Source organism: Schistocerca nitens, chromosome 5 (genome assembly GCF_023898315.1).
Source record: "Schistocerca nitens isolate TAMUIC-IGC-003100 chromosome 5, iqSchNite1.1, whole genome shotgun sequence".
Taxonomy (NCBI): domain Eukaryota; kingdom Metazoa; phylum Arthropoda; class Insecta; order Orthoptera; family Acrididae; genus Schistocerca; species Schistocerca nitens.
The window spans coordinates 485,948,486-485,976,388 of NC_064618.1; the positions used below are offsets into that span (position 1 = coordinate 485,948,486).

General features: G+C 40.4%; 1 protein-coding gene across 5 annotated transcripts in view; it reads left to right on the forward strand.

Annotated features, from left to right (window-relative positions):
• The window catches only part of LOC126260870 (serine/threonine-protein kinase PRP4 homolog), a 173,007-nt gene that overhangs the window by 56,776 nt on the left and 88,328 nt on the right, over nt 1-27,903 (forward strand). For all 5 annotated transcript variants that reach the window (XR_007546653.1, XM_049958301.1, XM_049958302.1 and 2 more), the window contains one exon: nt 21,106-21,392. Coding sequence is in view for 4 of the 5 variants with exons in the window: in XM_049958301.1 (XP_049814258.1) it covers nt 21,106-21,392 (287 nt within the window). In the remaining variant the exon portion in view is untranslated. The remainder of the gene's footprint in view (nt 1-21,105; nt 21,393-27,903) is intronic.

Consider the following 27,903-nt stretch of genomic DNA (forward strand, 5'->3'; position numbering starts at 1 on the left):
CTGTTTGGAAGAAACACCCGAAAGAAGTGAAGAAGAAATGGCGGACAGTGATGATGACATCGAACAAGGTGCACCAGTGAAACGCGCACAGAATGAAGAAGACTGGAAATGGCAAGAGGTTGACAGTTCTTATGTCTCTTTGAAAACACCATTCGTTGGTAAATGTGAACCTGTGATACAGGTAAATTCTGCAGCTGAAGCGTTCAAGCTGTATTTCAGTGAAACCATCATAGAAACAATCGTGTGTGAAACTAACCGTTATGCTGCAGAGTGTATACAAAAACAGACTGCTCTACAACCTCATTCTAGACTATGTAACTGGGTAGATATTGACAAAGATAAGCTTTGTGTGTTTTTCGCACTGCAGATGTTGATGGAAATTATTCAGAAGCCATCCATAAAGTCGTATTTCAGCAAGTATCCACTTTTGAGTATGCCGATTTTTTTACCAGAGTATGCAACAAGATAGGTTTGAGCTACTTTGCAGATTCCTTCATTTGATAAACAATGAAGAACTGAATACATTTGAAGGCAATAAGAGATTGTTCAAGTTGGGTTCCATCATTCAGCACTTGAATGATACATTTAGAAATACATACGACATGGGAGGAACATTTCTGTTGATGAATCTCTTACGTTATGGAAAGGAAGGCTGGCAATAAAAACCTACCTATCTCTAAAATCAGCAAAGTTTGTTATAAAGTCCTATGAGATCTGCGAATCTTCCACATGTTATTTATGGCAATTTATTATTTATGCAGGAAGTTCCACAGAAATAGAAACGAAATATCTTTCTGCAGATACCCTGAAAACCAGTCAGATTGTAGTGAAGCTTGTTGAGCCTCTTTTCAACTTAGGCCATACGCTCTGGATGAACAATTATTATAACAGCATCCTTTTGTGCCACGTTTTGAAGGAAAGAGGTATGAATGTAGCTGGCACATTTTGACTGAATAGGAAGAATGTACCTGATGCCTTGAGACATGCAAAACTGAAGAAAGGTGAACTCGTAACATATCATTCACACAGTGTAATGGTACTGAAATGGATGGATAAAAAGCAGGTTGCCTGTATTTCTACATTTCATAATGATGCAGTTGTTACGGCAACCGAAAGGGGCAAAGATGTAAGAAAGCCTCGGTGCATAAAAGAATACAATAGTTTTATGGACGGTGTAGATTTGAAGGATCAGAAACTACAACCTTTTCTCATGGAAAGGAAGAAAGGTGTAAAGTGCTATATGAAAATGTTTAGAAGGCTGATGAATGTTGCGGTGCACAATGCTTTTATTGTTTACAGTGCTAGCGAAAAAACAACAGAAGAAATTCATATAAATTTCAGGCTTCTGCTCATAACACAATGCTGGAAATTCACGGGAAGAATGTAACTTCACCTCGATGTGGACGACCTTCAAAAACTCCTGTGCCTGAACGGCTTACAGCAAGGCATTTCATTGAGAAGATCCCACCAACAGAGAAGAAGAGTAAGCCTACAAAGAGATGTGCAGGCTGCTGCAAGAAGACAGGGAAACGTAAGGAAACATCGTTGTGGTGCAAGGACTGTGGTGTAGGACTTAGTTTCGAAGATTGTTCCAAAATATACCACACTCAAAATTCATTTTAAGTGAAAATGTATGTTTTAATCGTAATGAATATGTATTGACACCAATTCCTGAAATTTTCGTAACATTTGAACAAGTAATTCCCATCCTAGAGAAATTTCACTGAAACGCTGCATTCTGGGGCCAGCCAGCCATATAAACTACCGCCAGTAGGCTAGGCATGCGCCCGGAAACTACTGGCTTGAAAGGTTAATTTAAGTCATCTTCCAACTCTACACCCTCATCTGCAGATCATAACTGAATAAATAGTGATAGGAGTTGTTGAGTTCCTAAGACCCATGTTGGTGTCTTTTTGCCATACTTCATATAGAAAAGTGCAGGATCAGAAGTAGCTAGGCATGCCCCATGGCCTGATACCATTGCCTGAGTTCACTCTGTCCACTACTCGCAATATTCTTTCCTCTGCGGTGGAATGCTGTTGTCTCAAGGATTTGAATGTGGCAGCAGAATCTCTGACAGCCCTACTTGCAGCACAGTTGCTGCCCAAAGAGTCTGGTGAGACACATGAACAATGCTAATCTTTGGCAGAGCTGTAATCATTATAGTCTCAATGCAGATCTTAATGCTTATAAACCTTAGAGCCTGAGATCAAGATGTACAGTTTGTGAGTGCTCACATACCAATGGTGACTTGAGTCTCCTGTCTGTCACGTCATGTAGAAGCTACTGTCACCCATAATATCTTTAGTTCAGACGTTGAGTTACCACTCAGTCTATAGTGAGTTACCACTCAGTCTAAAGCGTGAGTTAGTGAGCAGCCCACCCATATTTGTTCCCCATGAAATGATCTATCCAGAACTGTTACTTTACAGGTACTAACAGTTGCATAGCTTGAATGTCTGGTTTGGGCACTGATGTCTACACAGGGTTGTCACAAGGGAAATCAGGAAATATCAGTGAATTTCAAATCTGCCAGGGAAATATCAAGGAAATTTGAAAAAAAGTTCTGGAAAAATCTCGTTTTTGTCTGAGTAGATGAAATGGTTTGTTTACTGAGATGTCACACATCATCACTGGACAGAGCTGAGAAGAATGTGTGCAGCTTCCTTGCTCCCTCGTTGTTACTGCTTCTCCCCTTCCTACCACTCCCGTTAGCTTGCAGTCAGAGCTGCCATAACTTCTTGCCACTAGCCTAGCAGCTGCCGAGAGGCAGGGAGGCGTAAGGAGTGGTTTGTTTGGATCTGATTCTGAGAGATTGTTTGCACAGTGCCAGAGAAGGCAGTCTTGTGTGCATGAGTTGCATATGAGTGATTCTGTGGATGTGTGTGCGATCTCGTTTTTGGACAAAGGCTATGGCCGAAAATGTAGTTGTGATATTGTGATTGTCTTTCCTAAGCACCAGTCTGCGGCTCAGCAATCATCTTTACGGTAAGTTGCTACCTATCCTCATTAGTATTGATTCTCACAGTATTTGTGCAGTTATCTGTTGCATGGATTGATCGCAGCGGTCTCGTTTCATGAACATGATGTCTGTGACATGTGAATAGCTGGCCATACGAGTGGATTTCCACGACAGGCCAAAACCATAGGCCATTTCTGCTTATCTCTAACAGATCAGGCCTGCTGATCGGAAGCTCATCGTTTCCCACTAATGTGCAGGCCCTGCCTGTCAGAACTAGTCTCACTGATCTGCCCGCAGGATGGGTCTGTTTGTGTGTGGCATAATGCGGAGGATTTTCGTGGTTTATTCATGTACCCACCCAGGACCGAGGTGCTCCTCTACAGGCCAGAGGCCATGGGCAGTGGATTACAGGAATTGCAACTGTCTCACCACAAGTAAATTTGAGGTTATTTCTGAAATCAGTAAAGGTATTTTAAATCCATCTCGTGCTCCAAGGAAATGTGCACTTTTGTCATGAGATGTTTTTTATTGGAATAAAATAACAACAGTGGTCTAATGATACACATATACCATTTGGTTTGCTTTCTCCATCTAAAAACAGTTCATTACAAAAGATGTTGATGTTAGTACTTAAGATTTTTGCTCACATGGGGGAGAAATACGGAAGTCCTTACATCTTTTTGTCAACTTATATCTTTATGTACCCTCGAGATCTCAAAATTTGTCAGGGAGAAATATTAAAACTTGTCTGGAAATCAGGGAATTTCACTTAGCGCATAGTCCATATCAATTTAGGCAGGCTAGGAAAAAAATCTTACCTTCATAGTCTCAGATGTTATTAAATTTAGCATATATAAAAATGAAGGACTAAGTAAGGAAAACGTTTTTTTTTCTCCAAAAAAAATTCTGCTCCAAGATACAGGCCTCCAAAGATGACACTGCACATATCATTTTGAAGATTCGAATTTTGGGAAAAATTTAAAACAGTTCTACATATTTTGTTTCTCTCTTTTTTTTTAAATTTGAAAGATAATTGCTGTATGATTACAAAGAAATCCTCCATTTCCCTCTCTCTCTCTCTCTCTCTCTCTCTCTCTCTCTCTCTGTTGATTAGTACCATATAGTTCTACATTCCCTGAAAAGGAGATCTTCCACTTTTAGATTGAACAGGTTTTATAAACAATTGAAATTTTTGCCAAACATGAAAGCTGTTATATTACCACAGTAACAGGCTCATAAAAATCAAAACCTAGCCTTATTTAACATAATTTTAGTTTTGAAAGATGAGTAAGAGACTCATTTTTTCAAACATTTTAAATGGTTTCAAAATGTATGTGAAAGGTCAAAAGACTTAAAGGGTTCAATTTAAACAACTTCTGTGGACACTGTTTTGTACTGAAATTAACCAGTCAATGAACTACTGCTTCAATACCTTCCTTTGCTATAGAGTGATGCCTTTCTGTTAAACCAATAGGAACTGGAGCACTTACTATATTCAAAACATTGTGAATAGGAAGTGAGCACTGATGGCATTGTTGCTGTCCTTCAGCTGGAAACCTATATCCAGCAGTTGATCCATGTGGTAGCATAAAGTTCACTACAATTTCGTTTAACTCATAACTGGTGTCTATAATCTCTGCAATCCACCAGTCACAGTCATACACACACACACCACAAACATCCCCCTACTGTGGTTGTGAATTTGAATATTATCCTGCTGTTTCTGAAGTGTTGGTTGAACGAATGAAATTTCTTCTTTCTTGCTCTGTTAAGTGCGAGCAATATGAGCTCACCCATCACTTTGAGTCCAAAAATGTGTCTTCTGAATCCCTTTCACAGGAATGGTTTGATTGGACCATTCTTCTTTTTTCTGCTCACAGAATTCTTCGATTTCCTCTTTGGACAGAAGAGTGAGGGCTGTGGATGGGTAAGATTTCACGACTCTCGTAACATCCTCAGCATTCTGAATCACAGCTGTATTTGAACTGGAAAGATTATGTTTTGTAGCATGGTGCTTCATCAGGCTGCCTACATCATCGCAAGGCCCCTTCCCATGACCAGTAGCACTGTATACCCAGTCAGTTGCCGCCAGCAACTTACTCAATTCAAACAATTTTTAAAATGACTAGGAATACCAACAGAAATAATGATGATCTACTCTGCCCCTTTTTGTAGTTGAAGAATTTTGTGCATTGGTAGCAAAGCATGTGCTGACTCACGTCCTGTCTCGTCACTTGTAACTGCAGCACTTGTGGTCACCTCGTCATTACTCCATTGATACCCTTGTACTTCTTGTGGGAGAATTACAGACCAGTTCTCAGCAAAATCACAGTGAAACACTAAACATAGTTCTTTAGCCAGTACACACCCTTTCACTTCTACAACGTGTTTTACTGCTTTCACTGACCATTTATCAAGTTCATCAATGAAACTGTCAAAGGCAACAGTTTTTTTAATTACTTTATTTTCCTCCCATGTTGCATATGTAATTTCTGCAGAGTTATCTGCTATGTCTTCCAGACCAAGTATCTGTAAAGACAGTCCTCCCTTTCCATGGCAGTCACCACATTCGTGAAACAAACAAGTCTCTCGCTCTATGTCACAGACTACTAATGATTTCACACACCCAACAAAGGTGTCGTATGTCACGTTCTCCATTAAGTTATTCAAGGTTACCACCAAAAGTTCAAAATTTGCGTACACACACAGAGATCTGTAGGTGAGTGTGGAACCACCCCCTTAGGTCGTAGTGCATAAAATTTTGACCTTCCAATATGTGAAGTTGTAAGGTTGCTCTTATAAATTGCAAAAGTTTCTTTAATACTGCGAGTCATGTACCTCTTCACTTTCAAAACTTTTTGACCTTTAACTGTTACACTTATAGTGTCTTTTTTGTTGATGCTCTGGCGAGTACAGTCCCATTTATCTTCTAGATAAAATGACTGCACTATTTGAACTTGAGCTGCTCCTACAGGATGACCATAGTAGGGATCTGGTCTTCCAAAGACTCCTGTTACAGACCTCACATTTCTTGATTTGTCTACCATGTACTTTGATACAGCGTGCCTCAAAATTGTTTTCTTTGAAATTGTCTCTGGAATAATAGTTAAAACTTAAATGTTTTCACTGTAGGATGCACAATATTCAACAGCTGAATTGATATTTGTGAAAATTCCTGGCCAGAGGTGCAAGATTGCTTTGGTTCATGTTCTTCTGAAGATGGAAATTCTGCTTTGAAGAATGTGGGTCAGTTTTCCTGTAGTGTATTCATGCATAACTTTAGTAATTTCTCTGTGCTTTGTTGATGCATAGAGCTTATGACTCAGCTTCTCTGACCACTGTTTCTTAACAGCACTAACACCTACCCCTGTAGTTGACTGATTCAGGGTATTTAATTCTTCGTCTATTGATGCAACATCTGCATCATCTGCACCATGGGAGGTTTCGCCTTGTTCTATCAAAAGATTTAGAACACAAAAAGTCGTCACTGGAAACATCTTCACTTTGAAACAGTCTTCAAATGAAACACTTATTCCCAACCTGGACAGAGTCTGTTCTTATATATATATATATATATATATAAGTGCTGGCAGGTCGATAGACACACAAACACACACACAAAATTCAAGCTTTCGCAACAAACTGTTGCCTCATCAGGAAAGAGGGAAGGAGAGGGAAAGACGAAAGGATGTGGGTTTTAAGGGAGAGGGTAAGGAGTCATTCCAATCCCGGGAGCGGAAAGACTTACCTTAGGGGGAAAAAAGGACAGGTATACACTCGCGCGCACACACACACATATCCATCCACACAGACACAAGCAGTCTGCTTGTCTCTGTATATGTGTGGATGGATATGTGTGTGTGTGCGAGTGTATACCTGTCCTTTTTTCCCCCTAAGGTAAGTCTTTCCGCTCCCGGGATTGGAGTGACTCCTTACCCTCTCCCTTAAAACCCACATCCTTTCGTCTTTCCCTCTCCTTCCCTCTTTCCTGATGAGGCAACAGTTTGTTGCGAAAGCTTGAATTTTGTGTGTGTGTTTGTGTTTGTTTGTGTGTCTATCGACCTGCCAGCGCTTTCGTTCGGTAAGTCACATCATCTTTGTTTTTAGATATATTTTTCCCACGTGGAATGTTTCCCTATATGAGGGAAACATTCCATGTAGGAAAAATATATCTAAAAACAAAGATGATGTGACTTACCAAATGAAAGTGCTGGCAGGTCGACAGACACACAAACGAACACAAACATATACACAAAATTCAAGCTTTCGCAACAAACTGTTGCCTCATCAGGAAAGAGGGAAGGAGAGGGAAAGACGAAAGGATGTGGGTTATAAAGGAGAAGGTAAGGAGTCATTCCAATCCCAGGAGCGGAACGACTTACCTTAGGGGGAAAAAAGGACGGGTATACACTCGCGCACACACACACACACACACACACACACACACACACACACACACACACACACACACACATATCCATCCACACATATACAGACACAAGCAGACATCTCACAAGCAGACATATTTAAAGTCTTTCCGCTCCCGGGATTGGAATGACTCCTTACCCTCTCCCCTAAAACCCACATCCTTTCGTCTTTCCATCTCCTTCCCTCTTTCCTGATGAGGCAACAGTTTGTTGCGAAAGCTTGAATTTTGTGTGTGTGTGTGTTTGTGTTTGTTTGTGTGTCTATCGACCTGCCAGCGCTTTCGTTCGGTAAGTCACATCATCATTGTTTTTTGATATATTTTTCCCACGTGGAATGTTTCCCTATATATATATATATATATATATATAATAGAGGGAAACATTCCACGCAGGAAAAATATATCCAAAAACAAAGATGATGTGACTCACCAAATGAAAGCGCTGGCAGGTCGACAGACACACAAACAAACACAAACATACACACAAAATTCAAGCTTTCGCAACAAACCGCCGCCTCACCAGGAAAGAGGGAAGGAGAGGAGCTTTCAACACTACCGCTGCTTTAAAATCCACCGTTTCTAGTTCAATAACAGCTGCTTTCACGTATTAAACAACCATTTCGGCTAGTTCTAATAACTTTCACTTTACTTCCACTTCCGTTTTTCGCACCTCACTGATCATTTTTAGCCGCTCCCCACAGGTTTTAACGCCATTATTTCTCCATCAGATAATTGTTAGCCCCATTTTCGTAATCTTTCACCACAACACCACTCCTTTTAATACATTTAAATGTTTTTTCGAAATTTTCCCGAATTTCTCCGTCCTTTAACGTGTTTTAGCGGCAACACAACCACCTAACCTTTATGCACATCGCTTCTACCAACCCAAGTTCACCACAGGATCAACTTAACCAACACTTTTTCGCCTTTTTTCATACCAGATCTCCAGTTACTTTCTAGTTCACCCTTATCTCTCCCCATATATTTTTATCTTTCATTTTCATTTCAACCTCATGTTACACTTTCCACCTTCTAATACCATGTCACCCTCACAACACCCCCACAACAACCCCATTAAAAAGTCTCCTTCCCTCTTTCCTGGTGAGGCGGCGGTTTGTTGCGAAAGCTTGAATTTTGTGTGTATGTTTGTGTTTGTTTGTGTGTCTGTCGACCTGCCAGCGCTTTCATTTGGTGAGTCACATCATCTTTGTTTTTGGATATATATATATATATATATATATATATATATATATCACTCTTTTATGGATATACAAATAGCCAGTACACTTCACTCTCCTGTGGCCCCAGTCAGAAGACATTTCAAACAGTCCTTTTCACAAAACACACTGCAACTGTGTCAACTGGCAAATTCCTGACGAAAACACAGAACTCAGTGGATGGTGTCATCTTTCTTACAAGGGAATCTCCCCATCGCACCCCCCTCAGATTTAGTTATAAGTTGGCACACTGGATAGACCTTGAAAAACTGAACACAGATCAATCAAGGAAACAGGAAGAAGTTGTGTGAAACTATGAAAAAATAAGCAAAATATACAAACTGAGTAGTGCATGTGCAAGATATGCAACATCAAGGAAAATGAAAGCTCAGGAGCGCCGTGGTCCCGTGGTTAGCGTGAGTGTGCTCCCTGCCGCCGTTGGATAAGCAGCTGCAGCAGCAAGTCGTATACTCCTAGCTCACTCATTTCTTACATAGTTTAATTCTTAATTTCTTTGCGTGTTTTTGGTACTTGCATTGTTTGATACATAAATTTCGAGCGTATTATAGTATTTGAGAGTTGTAGCATCGCGTTTTAGTACCTGAATAGTGTAAAATCGCGTAGTCTCCTTCCGCTGCCGAGCAGTGTGTCAGCAGTGCGCAAGTAGCAGCATTACTGCATTTACTAGGCAATCTTGTATTTTAATAACCGTTTAAATTTTGTCGATTTGTTTGCGCTCTCTGTAGATTAGTTCAGACGTTCTTTGCAAAACAGTTTTTAGCATGGATAGGGACTGCAACTGCTGTGTTCGGATGCAGGCTGAGTTGGCATCCCTTCGCTCCCAGCTTCAGGCAGTGTTGGCTTCGGTCACACAGCTTGTGGCTGTTGCCAATGGGCATCACTGTGGGGGTCCGGATGGGGGTTTGTCGGGGACGGCCAGCTCGTCCCTCGCATCCCCCGATCGGACTAAGACTGTGGTTGCCCGGGATACTGCCCGCATTGAGGCTGATCCCTCACCTGTGGTAGAGTGGGAGGTCGTCTCAAGGTGTGGCAGGGGGCGAAAGACATTCCGGAGGGCTGAACGGAAGGCCTCTCCAATTTGTCTGACGAACCGGTTTCAGGCTCTGTCTCAGGCTGATACTGATCTTCGGCCTGACATGGCTGCTTGTCCTGTTCCAGAGGTTGCCCCTCAGTCTGCAAGATCCGGGCGGTCGCAGAGGGTGGGCTTACTGGTAGTTGGGAGCTCCAACGTCAGGCACGTAATGGGGCCCCTTAGGGAAATGGCAGCAAGAGAGGGGAAGAAAACCAATGTGCACTCCGTGTGCATACCGGGGGGAGTCATTCCAGATGTGGAAAGGGTCCTTCCGGATGCCATGAAGGGTACAGGGTGCACCCATCTGCAGGTGGTCGCTCATGTCGGCACCAATGATGTGTGTCGCTATGCATCGGAGGAAATCCTCTCTGGTTTCTGGCGGCTATCTGATTTGGTGAAGACTGCCAGTCTCGCTAGCGGGATGAAAGCAGAGCTCACCATCTGCAGCATTGTCGACAGGACTGACTGCGGACCTTTGGTACAGAGCCGAGTGGAGGGTCTGAATCAGAGGCTGAGATGGTTCTGCGACCATGTGGGCTGCAGATTCCTCGACTTTCGCCATAGGGTGGTGGGGTTTCGGGTTCCGCTGGATAGGTCAGGAGTCCACTACACGCAGCAAGCGGCTACACGGGTAGCAGGGGTTGTGTGGCGTGGACTGGGCGGTTTTTTAGGTTAGATGGCCTCGGGCAAGTACAGAAAGGGCAACAGCCTCAAAGGGTGCGGAGCAAAGTCAGGACATGCGGGGACCAAGCAGCAATCGGTATTGTAATTGTAAACTGTCGAAGCTGCGTTGGTAAAGTACCGGAACTTCAAGCGCTGATAGAAAGCACCGAAGCTGAAATCGTTATAGGTACAGAGAGCTGGCTTAAGCCAGAGATAAATTCTGCCGAAATTTTTACAAAGGTACAGACGGTGTTTAGGAAGGATAGATTGCATGCGACCGGTGGTGGAGTGTTCGTCGCTGTTAGTAGTAGTTTATCCTGTAGTGAAGTAGAAGTGGATAGTTCCTGTGAATTATTATGGGTGGAGGTTACACTCAACAACCGAGCTGGGTTAATAATTGGCTCCTTTTACCGACCTCCCGACTCAGCAGCGTTAGTGGCAGAACAACTGAGAGAAAATTTGGAATACATTTCACATAAATTTTCTCAGCATGTTATAGTCTTAGGTGGAGATTTCAATTTACCAGATATAGACTGGGACACTCAGATGTTTAGAACGGGTGGTAGGGACAGAGCATCTAGTGACATTATACTGAGTGCACTATCCGAAAATTACCTCGAGCAATTAAACAGAGAACCGACTCGTGGAGATAACATCTTGGACCTACTGATAACAAATAGACCCGAACTTTTCGACTCCGTAAGTGCAGAACAGGGAATCAGTGATCATAAGGCCGTTGTAGCATCCCTGAATATGGAAGTTAATAGGAATATAAAAAAAGGGAGGAAGGTTTATCTGTTTAGCAAGAGTAATAGAAGGCAGATTTCAGACTACCTAACAGATCAAAACGAAAATTTCTGTTCCGACACTGACAATGTTGAGTGTTTATGGAAAAAGTTCAAGGCAATCGTAAAATGCGTTTTAGACAGGTACGTGCCGAGTAAAACTGTGAGGGACGGGAAAAACTCACCGTGGTACAACAACAAAGTTAGGAAACTACTGCGAAAGCAAAGAGAGCTTCACTCCAAGTTTAAACGCAGCCAAAACCTCTCAGACAAACAGAAGCTAAGCGATGTCAAAGTTAGCGTAAGGAGGGCTATGCGAGAAGCGTTCAGTGAATTCGAAAGTAAAATTCTATGTACAGACTTGACAGAAAATCCTGGGAAGTTCTGGTCTTACGTTAAATCAGTAAGTGGCTCGAAACAGCATATCCAGACACTCCGGGATGATGATGGCATTGAAACAGAGGACGACACGCGTAAAGCTGAAATACTAAACACCTTTTTCCAAAGCTGTTTCACAGAGGAAGACCGCACTGCAGTTCCTTCTCTAAATCCTCGCACAAACGAAAAAATGGCTGACATCGAAATAAGTGTCCAAGGAATAGAAAAGCAACTGGAATCACTCAACAGAGGAAAGTCCACTGGACCTGATGGGATACCAATTCGATTCTACACAGAGTATGCGAAAGAACTTGCACCCCTTCTAACAGCCGTGTACCGCAAGTCTCTAGAGGAACGGAGGGTTCCAAATGATTGGAAAAGAGCACAGGTAGTCCCAGTCTTCAAGAAGGGTCGTCGAGCAGATGCGCAAAACTATAGACCTATATCTCTGACGTCGATCTGTTGTAGAATTTTAGAACATGTTTTTTGCTCGAGTATCATGTCGTTTTTGGAAACCCAGAATCTACTATGTAGGAATCAACATGGATTCCGGAAACAGCGATCGTGTGAGACCCAACTCGCGTTATTTGTTCATGAGACCCAGAAAATATTAGATACAGGCTCCCAGGTAGATGCTATTTTTCTTGACTTCCGGAAGGCGTTCGATACAGTTCCGCACTGTCGCCTGATAAACAAAGTAAGAGCCTACGGAATATCAGACCAGCTGTGTGGCTGGATTGAAGAGTTTTTAGCAAACAGAACACAACATGTTGTTATCAATGGAGAGACATCTACAGACGTTAAAGTAACCTCTGGCGTGCCACAGGGGAGTGTTATGGGACCATTGCTTTTCACAATATATATAAATGACCTAGTAGATAGTGTCGGAAGTTCCATGCGGCTTTTCGCGGATGATGCTGCAGTATACAGAGAAGTTGCAGCATTAGAAAATTGAAGCGAAATGCAGAAAGATCTGCAGCGGATAGGCACTTGGTGCAGGGAGTGGCAACTGCCCCTTAACATAGACAAATGTAATGTATTGCGAATACATAGAAAGAAGGATCCTTTATTGTATGATTATATGATAGCGGAACAAACACTGGTAGCAGTTACTTCTGTAAAATATCTGGGAGTATGCGTGCGGAACGATTTGAAGTGGAATGATCATATAAAATTAATTGTTGGTAAGGCGGGTGCCAGGTTGAGATTCATTGGGAGAGTGCTTAGAAAATGTAGTCCATCAACAAAGGAGGTGGCTTACAAAACACTCGTTCGACCTATACTTGAGTATTGCTCATCAGTGTGGGATCCGTACCAGATCGGGTTGACGGAGGAGATAGAGAAGATCCAAAGAAGAGCGGCGCGTTTCGTCACAGGGTTATTTGGTAACCGTGATAGCGTTACGGAGATGTTTAGCAAACTCAAGTGGCAGACTCTGGAAGAGAGGCGCTCTGCATCGCGGTGTAGCTTGCTCGCCAGGTTTCGAGAGGGTGCGTTTCTGGATGAGGTATCGAGTATATTGCTTCCCCCTACTTATACCTCCCGAGGAGATCACGAATGTAAAATTAGAGAGATTAGAGCGCACACGGAGGCTTTCAGACAGTCGTTCTTCCCGCGAACCATATGCGACTGGAACAGGAAAGGGAGGTAATGACAGTGGCACGTAAAGTGCCCTCCGCCACACACCGTTGGGTGGCTTGCGGAGTATGAATGTAGATGTAGAGTAGCTGAGGAACAATAGGTCCTTGGTTCAAATCTTCCCTCAACTGAAAATTTTACTTTCTTTATTTTCGCAAAGTTATGATCTGTCCGTTCGTTCATTGACGTCTCTGTTCACTGTAATAAGTTTAGTGTCTGTGTTTTGCGACCGCAAAACCGTGCGATTAGTAGACGAAAGGACGTGCCTCTCCAATGGGAACCGAATACATTTGGTCGCAATGTCATAGGTCAACCGATACCTCCACAGGAAAACACGTCTGATATATTCTATACGACACTGGTGACGGCATGTGCGTCACATGACAGGAATATGTTGTCGACCCACCTAACTTGTACCTTTAGCGAATGGGTAAAAAGATCTTCTACCTTGCCCAATTTAAGTTTTCTTTTGGATGTGATAATCACTCCCAAAAAAGTGATGTGATAAGAGTTTGTCACATAAACTGAAAATAAAACATTAAACTTTTTACTGGAGGGAAGACTTGAACCTAGGACCTTTTGTTCCGCAGCTGCTCTCCCTACCCACGGGACCACGGCACTCCTTAACTCTTATTGTCCTTGATGTTGCATATCTTCGCACGGGCTACTCAGTTTGTATATTTTACTTATTTTTTTCATAGTTCCACACAACTTCTTCGTGTTTTCTCGATTGATCTGTGTTCAGTTTTTCAAGGCCTATCCACTGTGCCAACTCATAACTAAATCTGCGGGGGGTGCGATGGGGAGTTTTCCTTGTTAGAAGCCTCTTCAGTAAACAAACTAGGACTGAACAACTACAATGCAGAAACCTGCAATGAACAACCGTGACAAATAAACTGACAAGAAACTATAACACAGTGTAAGAAATATCTGCAACAATGAAAGTGAAAAGAAACAACTGCAACAAAGAAAGTGATAACTGCAACAAAGACAATAGAAATAAACATTGTAACAACGAAATTAAGTAAGAAACAACTTCAGTGAAGACATTCATTACCCTTGAAAGTTAAAAAAAAAATGATTTTTTAATAAATAAAACCTGCCCATCTTAAAAGTGGAAGCTCTCCTTTACAAAGAATATAGTACTACATGGTACTAATCAACAGAAAAAAAAAATCTAACTTTTCTGGATTGGCACTTTTGGAAAAGAAAACTCTGTAATTAAAAAAAAATCAAAAGGCTACAGTAAAAGAATTCTGACAGATTTGTCCAAATGGAGGATACCCTTGTAATCATAAAGCAATTATCTTTCACATAAAAAAACTCTAACAAAATATCTAGAACTGTTACAGAGACACAGCATTTTAAAAATTTTTCCAAAATTTGCATCTTCAAAATGGTGTTTGCAGTGTTGTCTTTGGTGGCCTGTATCTCAGTGCAGGTTTTTTTTGAGAAGACAAAAAAATACTTGTTGCTTACTTACTCACTCCTGAATTTTAACATATGCTAAATTCTATAACATTGTATGCCTTAGGGAAACTTGTGGTTCCCACAAACCTCAGTAATCAGTAGTTTAGGGCTCTCCTTCAAGTTTTTGAGTCACAAAAATATAAAAACAAAATGATGCCAAGGACCCATTGAGCTGGAGTAAATTTTGCATCCAAGAAGAAATTGTTTACAATACAGAATCATTATATTTTTAGCCCAAAGAATTTATTGCATGAAGGCTTCCCAAGCTGCTGTTCCACAAATGTATCACCATGCATCACAGCAAAGAATTACATAAATAATTATTGACATCTGTTGATAGTGGATTCCACGCCTCCCCCAAATAGTTTTTGTGGTGGATGTGTTCATGATAAGGCTTATGGCTTATCCAGTTTTGTGCTATATATCTTTCGTCGTGTCCCCCCCCCCCCTCCCCCCCAATGAACCATGGACCTTGCCGTCAGTGGGGAGGCTTGCGTGCCTCAACGATACAGATAGCCTTACCGTAGGTGCAACCACAAATGATGGTGTCCTCTTGGGTAAAATATTCTGGAGGTAAAATAGTCCCCCATTCGGATCTCTGGGCAGGGACTGCTCAGGACGACGTTGTTATCCGGAGAAAGAAAACTGACATTCTACGGGTCAGAGCATGGGGTCAGATCCCCTAATCGGGCAGGTAGGTTGGAAAATTTAAAAAGGGAAATGGATAGGTTAAAGTTAGATATAGTGGGAATTAGTGAAGTTCGGTGGCAGGAGGAACAAGACTTCTGGTCAGGTGAATACAGGGTTATAAATACAAAATCAAATAGGGGTAATGCAAGAGTAGGTTTAATAATGAATAAAAAAAATAGGAATGTGGGTAAGCTACTACAAACAGCGTAGTGAGCGCATTATTATGGCCAAGATAGATACGAAGCCCACACATACCACAGTAGTGTAAGTTTATATGCCGACTAACTCCGCAGATGATGAAGAGATTGATGAAATGTATGGTGAGATAAAAGAAATTATTCAAATAGTGAAGGGAGAAGAAAATTTAATAGTTATGGGTGACTGGAATTCAATAGTAGGAAAAGGAAGAGAAGGAAACGTAGTAGGTGAATATGGAATGGGGGGAAGAAATGAAAGAGGAAGCCACCTGGTAGAATTTTGCACAGAGCATAACTTAATCACAGCTAACACTTGGTTCAAGAATCGTAAAAGAAGGTTTGTATACATTGAAGAAGCCTGGATATACTGACAGGTTTCAGATAGATTATATAATGGTAAGAGAGAGATTTAGGAACCAGGTTTTAAATTGTAAGACATTTCCAGGGGCAGATGTGGACTCTGACCACAATCTATTGGCTATGAACTGTAGATTAAAACCAAAGAAACTGCAAAAAAGGTGGGAATTTAAGGAGATGGGACCTGCATAAACTGACTAAACCAGAGGTTGTACAGAGTTTCAAAGAGAGCATAAGGGAACAACTGACAGGAATGGGGGAAAGAAATACAGTAGAAGAAGAATGGGTAGCTTTGAGAGATGAAGTAGTGAAGGCAGTAGAGGATCAAATAGGTAAAAAGACGATGGTTTATAGAAATCCTTGGGTAACAGAAGAGATACTGAATTTAATTGATAGAAGGAGAAAATACAAAGATACAGTAAATGAAGCTGGCAAAAAGGAATACAAACGTCACAAAAATGAGATTGACAGGAAGTGCAAAATGGCTAAGCAGAGATGGCTAGAGGACAAATGTAAGGATGTAGAGGCTTATCTCACTAGGGGTAAGATAGATACTGCCTACAGGAAAATTAGAGAGACCTTTGGAGAAAAGAGAACTGCTTGCATGAATATCAAATGCTCAGATGGAAACCCAGTTCTAAGAAAAGAAGGGAAAGCAGAGAGGTGGAAGGAGTATATAGAGGGTCTATACAAGGGCGATATTCTTGAGGACAATATTATAGAAATGGAAGAGGATGTAGATGAAGATGAAATGTGAGATATGATACTGCACGAAGAGTTTGACAGAGCAGTGAAAGACCTAAGTTGAAACAAGGCCCTGGGAGTAGACAACATTCCATTAGAACTACTGATAGCCTTGGGAGAGCCAGCCCGGACAAAGCTCTACCATCTGATGAGCAAGATGTATGAGACAGGCAAAATACCCTCAGACTTCAAGAAGAATATAATAATTCCAATCCCAAAGAAAGCAGGGGCTGACAGATGTGAAAATTACCGAACAATCAGTTTAATAAGCCACGGTTGCAAAATACTAACACGAATTCTTTACAGACGAATGGAAAAACTGGCTGAAGCCGACCTTGGGGAAGATCAGTTGGAACACGTGAGCCAGTGCTACTGACCCTATGACTTATCTTAGAAAATAGATTAAGGAAAGGCAAACCTACGTTTTTAGCATTTGTAGACTTAGAGAAAGCTTTTGACAATGTTGACTGGAATACTCTCTTTCAAATTCTGAAGATGGCAGGGGTGAAATACAGGGCCAGATGGCAGATGGCAGTTATAAAGAGTCGAGGGGCATGAAAGGGAAGCTGTGGTTGGGAAGGGAGTGAGACAGGGTTGTAGCCTCTCCCCGATGTTATTCAATCTGTATATTGAGCAAGCAGTAAAGGAAACAAAAGAAAAATTCAGAGTAGGTATTAAAATCCATGGAGAAGAAATAAAAACTTTGAGGTTTGCCAATGGCATTGTAATTCTGTCAGACACAGCAAAGGACCTGGAAGAGCAGCTGAATGGAATGGACAGTGTCTTGAAAGGCGGATATAAGATGAACGTCAACAAAAGCAAAACGAGGATAATGGAATGTAGTGAATTAAATCGGGTGATGCTGAGGGTATTAGATTAGGAAATGAGACGTTTAAAGTAGTAAATGAGTTTTGCTATTTGCAGAGCAAAATGATTATGGTCGAAGTAGAGAGAATATAAAATGAAGACTGACAATGGCAAGGGCAAGGAAAGTGTTTCTGAAGAAGAGAAATTTGTTAACATCGAGTATAGATTTAAGTTTCAGGAAGTCTTTCCTGAAAGTATTTGTTGGAGCGTAGCCATGAATGGAAGTGAAATGTAGACTGTAAATAGTTTAGACAAAAAGAGAGTAGAAGCTTTCAAAATGTGGTGCTACAGAAGAATGCTGAAGATTAGATGGGTAGATCACATAACTACTGAGGAGGTACTGAATAGAATTGAGGAGAAGAGAAATTTGTGGCACAACTTGACTAGAAGAAGGGATCGGTTGGTAGGGCATATTCTGAGGCATCAAGGGATGACCAATTTAGTATTGGAGAGCAGTGAGGAGGGTAAAAATCGTAGAAGGAGACCAAGAGATGAATACGCTTAACAGATTCAGAAGGATGTAGGTTGCAGTAGGTACTGTGAGATGAAGAAGCTTGCACAGGATAGAGTAGTATGGAGAGCTGCACCAAACCACTCTGGACTGAAGACCACATCATCATCTTTTGTCGGGCAGGACAGGTGATGCTGCAGGTTATGAAATTATGTCATGTTGCAGGTAGCTCTGTGATTTTGCAGCTTAGTAGATTTTTGCATTTCTGAAAATAGTGGCAGTAGGGCTAAGTGTAGGGTGTTCCATTTATCTGATGACTGCCAACCCGGGGTATTGCAGACAGGCCATGAAAGCTGCACCTGCCAGTTGAATGGGTTCTGCAGGACCACACTATGCCTCCCCTACTTTTTTTTTTTTTGTGGGTTTTAGCCGGAAGGCCATACAAATGTACGTGCCTTTTCGGCCAGTGTCATTCGAGCAGTGAAATAAGCATCACGAGTGCAATAGTGAAGTTTGTGAAAGCAACAATAACAATAGCGAATTATTCAATTCCACAACGATTGTTTATTTACAATTCCTGAGTCCGCTTGTACTGTTCGGAGATCTTTTGAACAGAAGTTTCCAGATGTTCGAGTTCCAAGTCATGATGCAGTTCACAAATTAGTGAATAAATTTCATCAAATGGAAAGTGTTCAAGACAAGAAGTGTAAACAATGACGTACAATGCTCACAGAAGCTCATCTTGATGACATTGCATACCATCTGGAAAATTCCCCTAAAAGTCTCTGTGACATCTTTCGCAGCAGACAAAAATATCGTGCACCTATGTACAAAGAGGTGCTAAGCTGCTTGGGCTGAGGCCTTATAAAGTATCAGTAGTATAAGAACTTTGACCTGGTGATCCTGTGCAGAGGGTTAAGTTTTGCAAATGGGCTTTAAAACAAGTGCATGACAGTGAAATAGATCCTTACCTCATTCTGTTTTCAGACGAGGCTTGATTCCATTTACACAGGTATGTTAATTCCCGAAACTGTCGACATTTGAGCGCAGATAGAACTGTTGTGCTTCATGAGGAACCCCTTCATGATCAGAAAACAGAGGTGTGGTGCGCAGTTAGTAGTGACAGAATAATAGGCCCATTTTTTTTAATGGCACAGTTAAAGGTGAAAGATATGTGCAAAACATTTTGTGACCGTTTTTTAATGAAACTGAGTGAAAGAGAATGAAGCTTCTCATTTTTTCAATAGGATCTGGCAAGGGCTCATATGACCAATGTTTCTTTGCATGCAATTTATGTTTTCAGTGAAAGAGTGTTTAGTAACAATATCTGACCTGCTAGAAGTCGTGATTTAACTCGTGCAATTTTTATTTGTGGGGTGCAGTGAAAGACAGTGTACTCAAAAAAATCATCACACAATAGAGGAACTCAAGGATAATATCCGTGACTCAATTAATTCAATATCTCAGAGAGAATTACATCGTGTGATTCACTTCCACTTCCTTTTGGATGTATGAACGTGGGTACTTCCTATGTTTCCCTATGGGAAAGGTGCATCTATATTTACCTTGCTATTTCAATCCACAATATTCCATCCTATTGGGCAGAGATGCATTTAAGTCAGAGTAAGAATGAATAAATTACAACTGGATCAAGTGTCAGACAGTGATGCATCTTAGAACAGTTAAAAAGAATGTTACAAATGACAAATGTCCTCAATCCATTCTATTCCTACTGAATGAAGTGGGTGTTTGTACAACAGAGCATTGATGCACACATTGGAGAAATTTGTGTAAAATGTCTGCAGCCCATGTCAGCTGTGTGTCACATATAACCCAAACACTTGAATGATCTAAAAAAATGTTATCACTAACTGCCGTGTCAGAGAGATAGGAAAAGTGTCGTAGTTGTGGCCCTGTGGGTGAGGGTTACTGAACGGCCCTCCATACAGGAATGATACCTACTATGTTACATGTGGTTCATTCAAAGCACCCTTTCATAACAGATGATTCAAAATTGCCATCAAGATTTGCCTATGAATACTATTCATGTGTTTCTTTCATGCGGACTTCAGTCCTATGGTGTAGAAAGTCCTAAATGTTCAAACAGAGACTATATTGAAAAATAATGAGTACCATTTGCCATAATACATTGTATAAGTACAACCGCATATGAAATTTCTCTTGTAGCAAGTTTTATGGTATTTTCGTTTCAGTAACACTTTTTGATCAGAACGTTTTAAAAATATTTCTCACACTATTGTCTACATTATATTTACAAATTTTTGTTCAGCTGCAATACCTTAGTAACTTCAATTTTTGGAGTACGATTTTTTCCAGGGTGTGATGATAAAGAGTTAAAATTTAATTCTTTGCTGGGCAGACCTTAGAGGAGGTGGTATGTCCTTGCCTTCCTCCAACTTAGCTTTTGAACCCTATAGTTTAATGTGAACTCGAACCGAGATGTTACTTGGCATGTTTCACACTAACAAGTTGATGTGTCGACAGAAGTGCCGACACAGTGTGATTTGAGGGGACCGCAATGCACGCTATAAACACACGAAGGATGGCATGAGGTCTGAAACAGGATACGTAATGAATGCTATAAAGAAAAGTACGTAGCTTCTGGAATACTTAACTTTAATCCATCCTTGTTGTATACATCGTTCTTGATGAGACATGCTTTATACGACAAGTATCAATTGCTATGTAAGGCTAATGGCGCCTTGCTAGGTCGTAGCCATGGACTTAGCTGAAGGCTATTCTAACTATCTGCTCTGCAAAGGAGCGAGGCTTCGTCAGTGTAGTCGCTAGCAAAGTCGTCCGTACAACTGGGGCGAGTGCTCGTAAGTCTCTCGAGACCTGCCGTGTGGTGGCGCTCGGTCTGCGATCACTGACAGTGGCGACACGCGGGTCCGACATGTACTAATGGACCGCGGCCGATTTAAAGCTACCACCTAGCAAGTGTGGTGTCCGGCGGTGACACCACACAAGTCACTGCCAAAATTGAAAGTAACAATAAGTGACATACCTGGACCAGACGTGATTGAACCACAGATGTTTTGATTTTTTGTCTGCACTTACCCCTGAGCCAAACATTTTGTTGAAATTAAAATGTTATTGCATGTCTAAACTGATGAATTGTCTATTGATGTTAGAATTCATTGCAGGAGCAAGAGCAGACATAGAGAAGATAAACGAGATGATAAACGGAAAGAAACCAGAGAAGAGAGAGACCGTGACAGGAAAAGGAGCACGTCAGATGTAGTGCGAGATGTGAAGAGAATCAGAGAGAGTCATAGTTCATCCAGACGAAAATCTGCTGATAGATCTCCTCTTAGGTCATATGATGGAAGAAGATCATCAGATAGAAAAATTAGGGATGATGTTTCTAGAAGAACTGGCATTGCCAAGGAATCTTCAAGAAGAAGAAGCAGCAGAAGCCGTTCTCCAGTTCGTAAGTGACTTTATTTAATTGGTATTGTAGCATAATTTCATTATGTGTCAACCAGTAAGTGCATAAATATGTCATTGCTGTTGATTGCTTCTTTGGTAGGCTATTAAAAATGTCAAAAATTATATCATTCTATATTACCATTCTCTATTAAGCCAAGAGCATTGTGAGCATAAGCTGTTGAACAATGGAATACAACAGTATGTTTTAGTAACATATATTAAGAAGTGTTGTGTATACACATATGTGCAGCACTGTGTACATTGTGACCAGAGACATTTAGATCTGCATAGATTAGTAGCAAAACATTATGTTTAAAATATTTTTCTTTTCTGCTGTCTTGTTCACTGCAATGTTTAATAATATTTGATTTTTTTTTTAAATTTAAAACTCTTATTTTTGTTTTATGTTCATCGTTCATGATATTTTTTTCAGTTGCACATTTTCGTATTGTTTTAGCATTTCGCTGTGGTGAAACTTATCATAAATTTTCTTGAGAGACAAGACTAGAACGTGTTTTAATCAACATTTAGCAAGCATATTCTCACCCCACAAAAGCTCAATAGTTTATGTGGTTCTTTCAAGCCAGATTCCCAGCGAGAAATGAAACAAAAAGAGGGTTAGTGATTGGTAAAGGAAGGGTATGTGAGTCATTTGAACAACATGTTGTTCATGTCAACAAATGAACAAATATGTAATACAGTGATAATTGGATTTTCGTATGGAAATAAGTGGGATTGATGGGGTCTTGACTTCCAGTGTTAACAAGGTGTCCAGAGTACTCATGGAGAGTAAAAGAATTGGCTTGTTAAGTGTTCCAAACAATTTATTGTTGATGTGTTTGTATTCCCTAGAATGTTGTGAATATTAGCCTATTTTGGCTTCTGGACAGTTACTTGTGGTCTAAAAATATTCATCAGTGGAATGGAATGTTGTGTGCCGTGATTGGTCCAAAAGTAAAATTATTGTTGCACTTTTTCATTTATTCTCAGCCACTTGGATTTCATTCAGAAGGTGTTAAATGGACAGTATTGCCTCTTAGGTCACTGCCAGTGTTTATATAGATTTATGGTGGTTTTTAGGCAGTTGCGTGCAACTTTGAGATCTGCACACAAAACCCATCGTTTGGGAAATACATTAAATCCAATCAGATATCGATTGTGGAGAGAATGAACATTGAAGTATTAATTGAATTGAATTCACTGACAGGAAATGTATGGTATCAGGGAAGATGAATAGAACAAAATGCGATTGCATGAAATGAGGTACAAGTTACAGGAAGAAACCTCAGTGAGAATAATAATGAAAGTTTGAATCAGGCTGAGAGGCTTTATGAGATGGCATAATGGTTATGATGGCTTCTCAGTGAAAAACAAGGAATTCAGGTTCAAGTCATAGTCTGCTGTAAAGCTCAGCCGTTTCACTGCTGTGCCTGTACATGTACAGGTGGCAGTTGCTACATGCCAGGTGCTATGCTTGTACATGTATGGGTTTACTCCTCAATTTCCTTTCTACACTCATTTTAAATCAGTTTCTTATATTGCTTTGCTCTGATAAGTGCTGCTCTCTGTTGGATCTGTTTCCTCCAATCCAAGCTTAAAAATTGCATTGCTGTACTATACTATTCATTGTTGCTTTCCTGATAACATTTCCAGTGCGACCTTTCCAAACCACGGCCATTGAGCTGCCCACCCTCCACCACATGCTTGTCTGAATTAAAAAAATGATTTATTCCACACTTCAGCCACAATAACTGTGGCATGCTGCTGTGCCAGATGATAACTATGTTATGATTATGGTCGGGAAGGTGTAGCTCCCACCTTATATGTCTGACTCAGCCTTTCGAGCCCACAGTAATTGTAAGTAATTGTGTTTCGAAAACTGTAAAAATAAATATGAGTGGGTTATATTTAGGTGCCCATATGTTTAATTTCATATTTCTGACTTACCAAAGAAATGTATCGACTGCAAGGTAGTCAACTGCTGATGTGTTCACTGCAAAATCAAGAACTTGTAACTTTTGCAAGAAAGCACTCACTCTTACATAATATTACAAATGGAGAGTTGTTTGAAACCTGAAGTAGCAGCTGAGGAAATTTGCTACAGAATATCTTTGGCTTCACTCTGACAACCATGCCTCCATCCTTGCTACTCTCCCTGTTTACCTTTCCCTGTTGCTTCATAATGTGGGTTGAGAGTAACTGAATCCACTTTCCCTCCTTCCCTTTTTTCCCTCTCTCCTCCCTGACGAAGGAACAAAGTTCCGAAAGCTAGGAATGTAAATTTCCTGTTCTGTTTTGTGTATCTATCGGCTGTACTGAGCTGAGGTAAGTACTGACCAGCCCTTCTATCCCTTTGTTAATTAATTCACATCTGATAATTATACATCTTTGGTTAAGGCTGAAATACTTTTTGTAAATTGCACTCCAGTTAAATAAGTACTAAGAAAATTAATACAAGGTGGCAAAAACCAAACCTGGTTTAATGTTGCCCATTGGTGACTGTTGCAAAACTGAGGTTGTTATACATGCTACAAATGAAATCATGCTCACTGATAGAATGCAACAGTGACTCGAGCAACTGTAGCTTACTTGTGTGCAGCTTACAACAATTTCTGTTATCAGATCTTATGAAAGACCTATCACAAAATCCTTTGCTAAGACGATAAAGCTATTCAGACCATCCATCCTGTCTCTTGTGTACAAGCTCCTGACACAAACTGAGGTTAACAGAAAAATCTTCAAATATTGCAACTACACAAATTTTGCAACTACAGTTGTGTTCACAAAGGAGGCCACTATTATAATATTTTATGCAATATATTGTACCATGTAAGGGTAGCATTACACAATAAACGGCAGTTCCTTCTAAGAGAAATTCAATTCAGTCCAAATGAATTAATGCAAAGAGCTGAAAAAAGCAAGTGACAAAAGTTCAGGGATTGTACTAGGGGATGCATATTAAAATACCATGCGGTACTTACAGAAATGAAATTCCTGACTGTTTAGGAAACACCAGATACCTCAGTCCATAATAGCAGAGGAAACTGAAGATCATGGTGTTATGACAGTAAGCAGAAATATGTATTTTACGTAACAGTAGTTTTCAGAATTGGCAAATAAGGTATGGTCAGCTCTCTTATGACCATACATGCTTTTTTTCCCCAGCAGTTGTTACACCATAGGCATAACATCACATAAGCTTACAGGCAGTAACTAGTAAAATAAATTTTTGTTTGCAGCTGTTGTTGCCATACAGAAATACATAGGTAACAACACATGTACACGACAAATTACACAATTTGTCAGTTTAATTTGTGATTAGTAGTTGCTGTTTATGAATCTGTGCTGCAGTGAATGAGTCCCTGGGTCACTGAAATATTTACTGGAAGTTTTTATGACTTGCTTTGTCCATTCTGTATAACTTCTGCTTGTGTTTTGCAAGGAAAGGAACTGAATCGCACTATATAAGAGTTCCACATTGTTGATGGCTGATATGTTTGTTATGAAGGCACAGTTCTGTCACAACCTGTTCGTAAATAATGTGCAATAATATTCTGCTGCTCTTGGCCTCACACTTTTGCACAGTATATTGACACAATATTATTGCGCCATAAATGTTGAATGTGAGAGGGCCCCTTAAGACAAGCCACATTCATATGGAATGTGGTACACATCTGGGTTTTGAAGACCTAGATTATTTATAACATCACAAAAGAATCTTTTTGTCTTTGTTTACGGGTGCAAACTACACCGGATGCCATGTTTGTGTAGGAGCCTACCGATCTTTCTAGTGATTGGGCCTGTGTAAGGCAGGTGACTTTTGGCTTTTTCTTTATCAGTGCTAATCTATTCCTCAGAAGTTATTGATTGTAACTGCAACACCCACTTAGTTTGACATTTTGAGTTCACATTCATTCAGCATACTGTCCGTAGGTGTTGTATTTCTTTGACAAGGCTCACCTTATCTGACAGCATTCAAACTTAGTAGATTAGTCTTTAGCACAGATGTCGGTGGCTTGAGGTGTGGAGATAGAGACCATTGTGGATGGGATTTCTATGTACAATGTGCCCCAATGATCTGCCCATTCTTCTCTTAACTTACCAAAGAAAGGTAGCTGCCCTCTTTAAAACTCTGTCGTGAATTTTATATTAATATGGATAGAGTTTATACGTTTTAAAAACTATTTAAAAAGTTGTTATCTCCTCCCCCCTCCCCCCATGTGGCTACACCACAAATGTATCATCCACATTTCAATAGAAGCAAGTTTGTTTGTATCTGGTGGCTTCTAGTGCATTTGGTTCATAATGTTCCGTGTATAGGTTTGCCATGACAGGTAATAACAGACTGCAACACAACACACTATTGGTATGTTCATAATATTCTCCACCAAACAGGAAATGAATTAATTTAAGGACGTATGGTAAGCAAAAAGTAATGGAGACAGCTGTATCACACGTCGAAATATTGTGAATAAAATAGAATCGACAACCTGACTGTACACCTGAAATAACACCATTAATCAATCATGCTGAGAAACCTGGGAGATAAAATGCAGAATGCCTTATACAGTGTTCCCAAAGGTTAGACAGAATGACAGAGCTCATTAAGTGTCAATAAATTTCAGGTAATGCCCATAATAATGAGGAAACAACCTTAGTGTCTGGTTACAAGGTTAGTGGTAAATTTCTAGAGTGAGTTGCATTATTTAACGCATTTTAGTTGGGCCACAGTAGTTGCTGCAATATCCCAAAAGTCTTAAATGTTTTTGACTTCTTTGTGTGGCTCCCACTTACAAGATAAAGGAGAAAAGCAGATTGTCTGTTTCAAAAATAGTGTCATTGATTTGAAAACTGCTGTTGGCAATTCTGTAAGCGTATTCTTAATGCACCATCAGAATTTTCATTAGTCAAACTGACTCTCATTTTGCAACAGGCTTTTTCGATGAAACCAACCATGGAAGTACACTACAACAATGAATATGTGGGAATGGATCACACCTGTAATGTGTCTCACAAGTCATGTAGCGCTTTGTAGAAGCACGAACATCCATCTAGTGGCTGTCCGACGTACTAAAAGAGCAAACAACTGACTGAACCATAATATCACAGGCACTGATCAGAGACATTATTAGATGAATAATGAATTTAGTTCTTATGCTGAACAGTAACTGAACTCTCATTGAGAAAAGTGAATATTGCTAAGGTCTCTGAAAGCACAAGTGGCAAAGAAAAATTTATGACTGACAAGATAGTGTGTTCTATTAGGCTCAGAAATGTTGATCAAAGCAGAATGGTTTTCAGGGAGTTTTAAAGCGTGTGTATTTTTTTTTAAAGTATTGCTCACTAGCAAAAAAGCAGGTTCACAATATTTCTCTCTGGCAAAGCGAATATAGAGCCAAATGGAGACAATAAGTAGTAGTGGCACCTACCTACCTACATCAAAGATAAAAATCTGTATGGATCCGTAAAAATTAGTTTTGTTTTGACTAGGAATTATGTTTCAGTAAAGTAATTCTGCAAACTTCTGAGGAGGGTGATTCACATGAAAACCTCAAATTTTTGTAATATTTTTAAATTCAACGACGACGTTGAATGCATGTATTCCACCACTTCAGAAATGCCTTGATACTACAGTGAAGGAAATCTTTTGGTCATATGTGCATAGTCAGTTGTGCACCGCTGTTTTCAGTTTTTCCTCACTTCTGAAATGCCTGCCTACCATTGCTTCTTTCAATGCCTACACATTCAGATTTAATTTCCTGAATAATCTCAGCTGCCTCACAGGCTGTATGTTGCCAGGTATTGTTGTACTGAAGCAATACTCTGAATTCAGAAGTCCGTGTTGTTTACTTGTGATTGCAGGAAGAAATTGATTTTTCAGCACGTCTGAATAAGAAGTATTGGTTACTGTCATTCCGCTATCCATTTAATGCTTCAGAATTACTGCATTTGCGTCCCAGAAGAGAATGAGCATGATGTTTCTAGCAGATGGTTGAATGCAGAATTCTTTTGGTTTCAGCAATTAGTTATGATGCCATTCCTTGCTTGACCTTTTCATTTCTGGTTGCTGATAGTGGACCCAAGCCTCATTGCCTGTAACAGTTTTTTGTAGAGATGCATCACTTTCAATGTGTAAATGACACGAAAGTTCTTCACAGGAATCAACATGATCATATTTCAGTTTGGCAGTCAACTAACGTGGCACCTATCTCGCAGATGATGTACTGAAATTCTGTACATTGTGAACAATATTCTGCACTGAACCAATACCAGTCTTCAAGCTTATGACTACTGGCCTCATCCGTCACTACAGAGTGAGCCTGCCCTGGTCTTGGGGTATCCTCCACAGAAGTTACACCATGCCACTAATACACTTGCTGCAATGACAAACACAAATCACCATACTGTACTGTCTCTTTGTGATGAATTTTGATTCGTTTGGCACCTTAATTACACAAAAAACGCATCTTGACAGCAGGGCAGCCATCTTGTTGTGGAACCTGCTGTCTTCC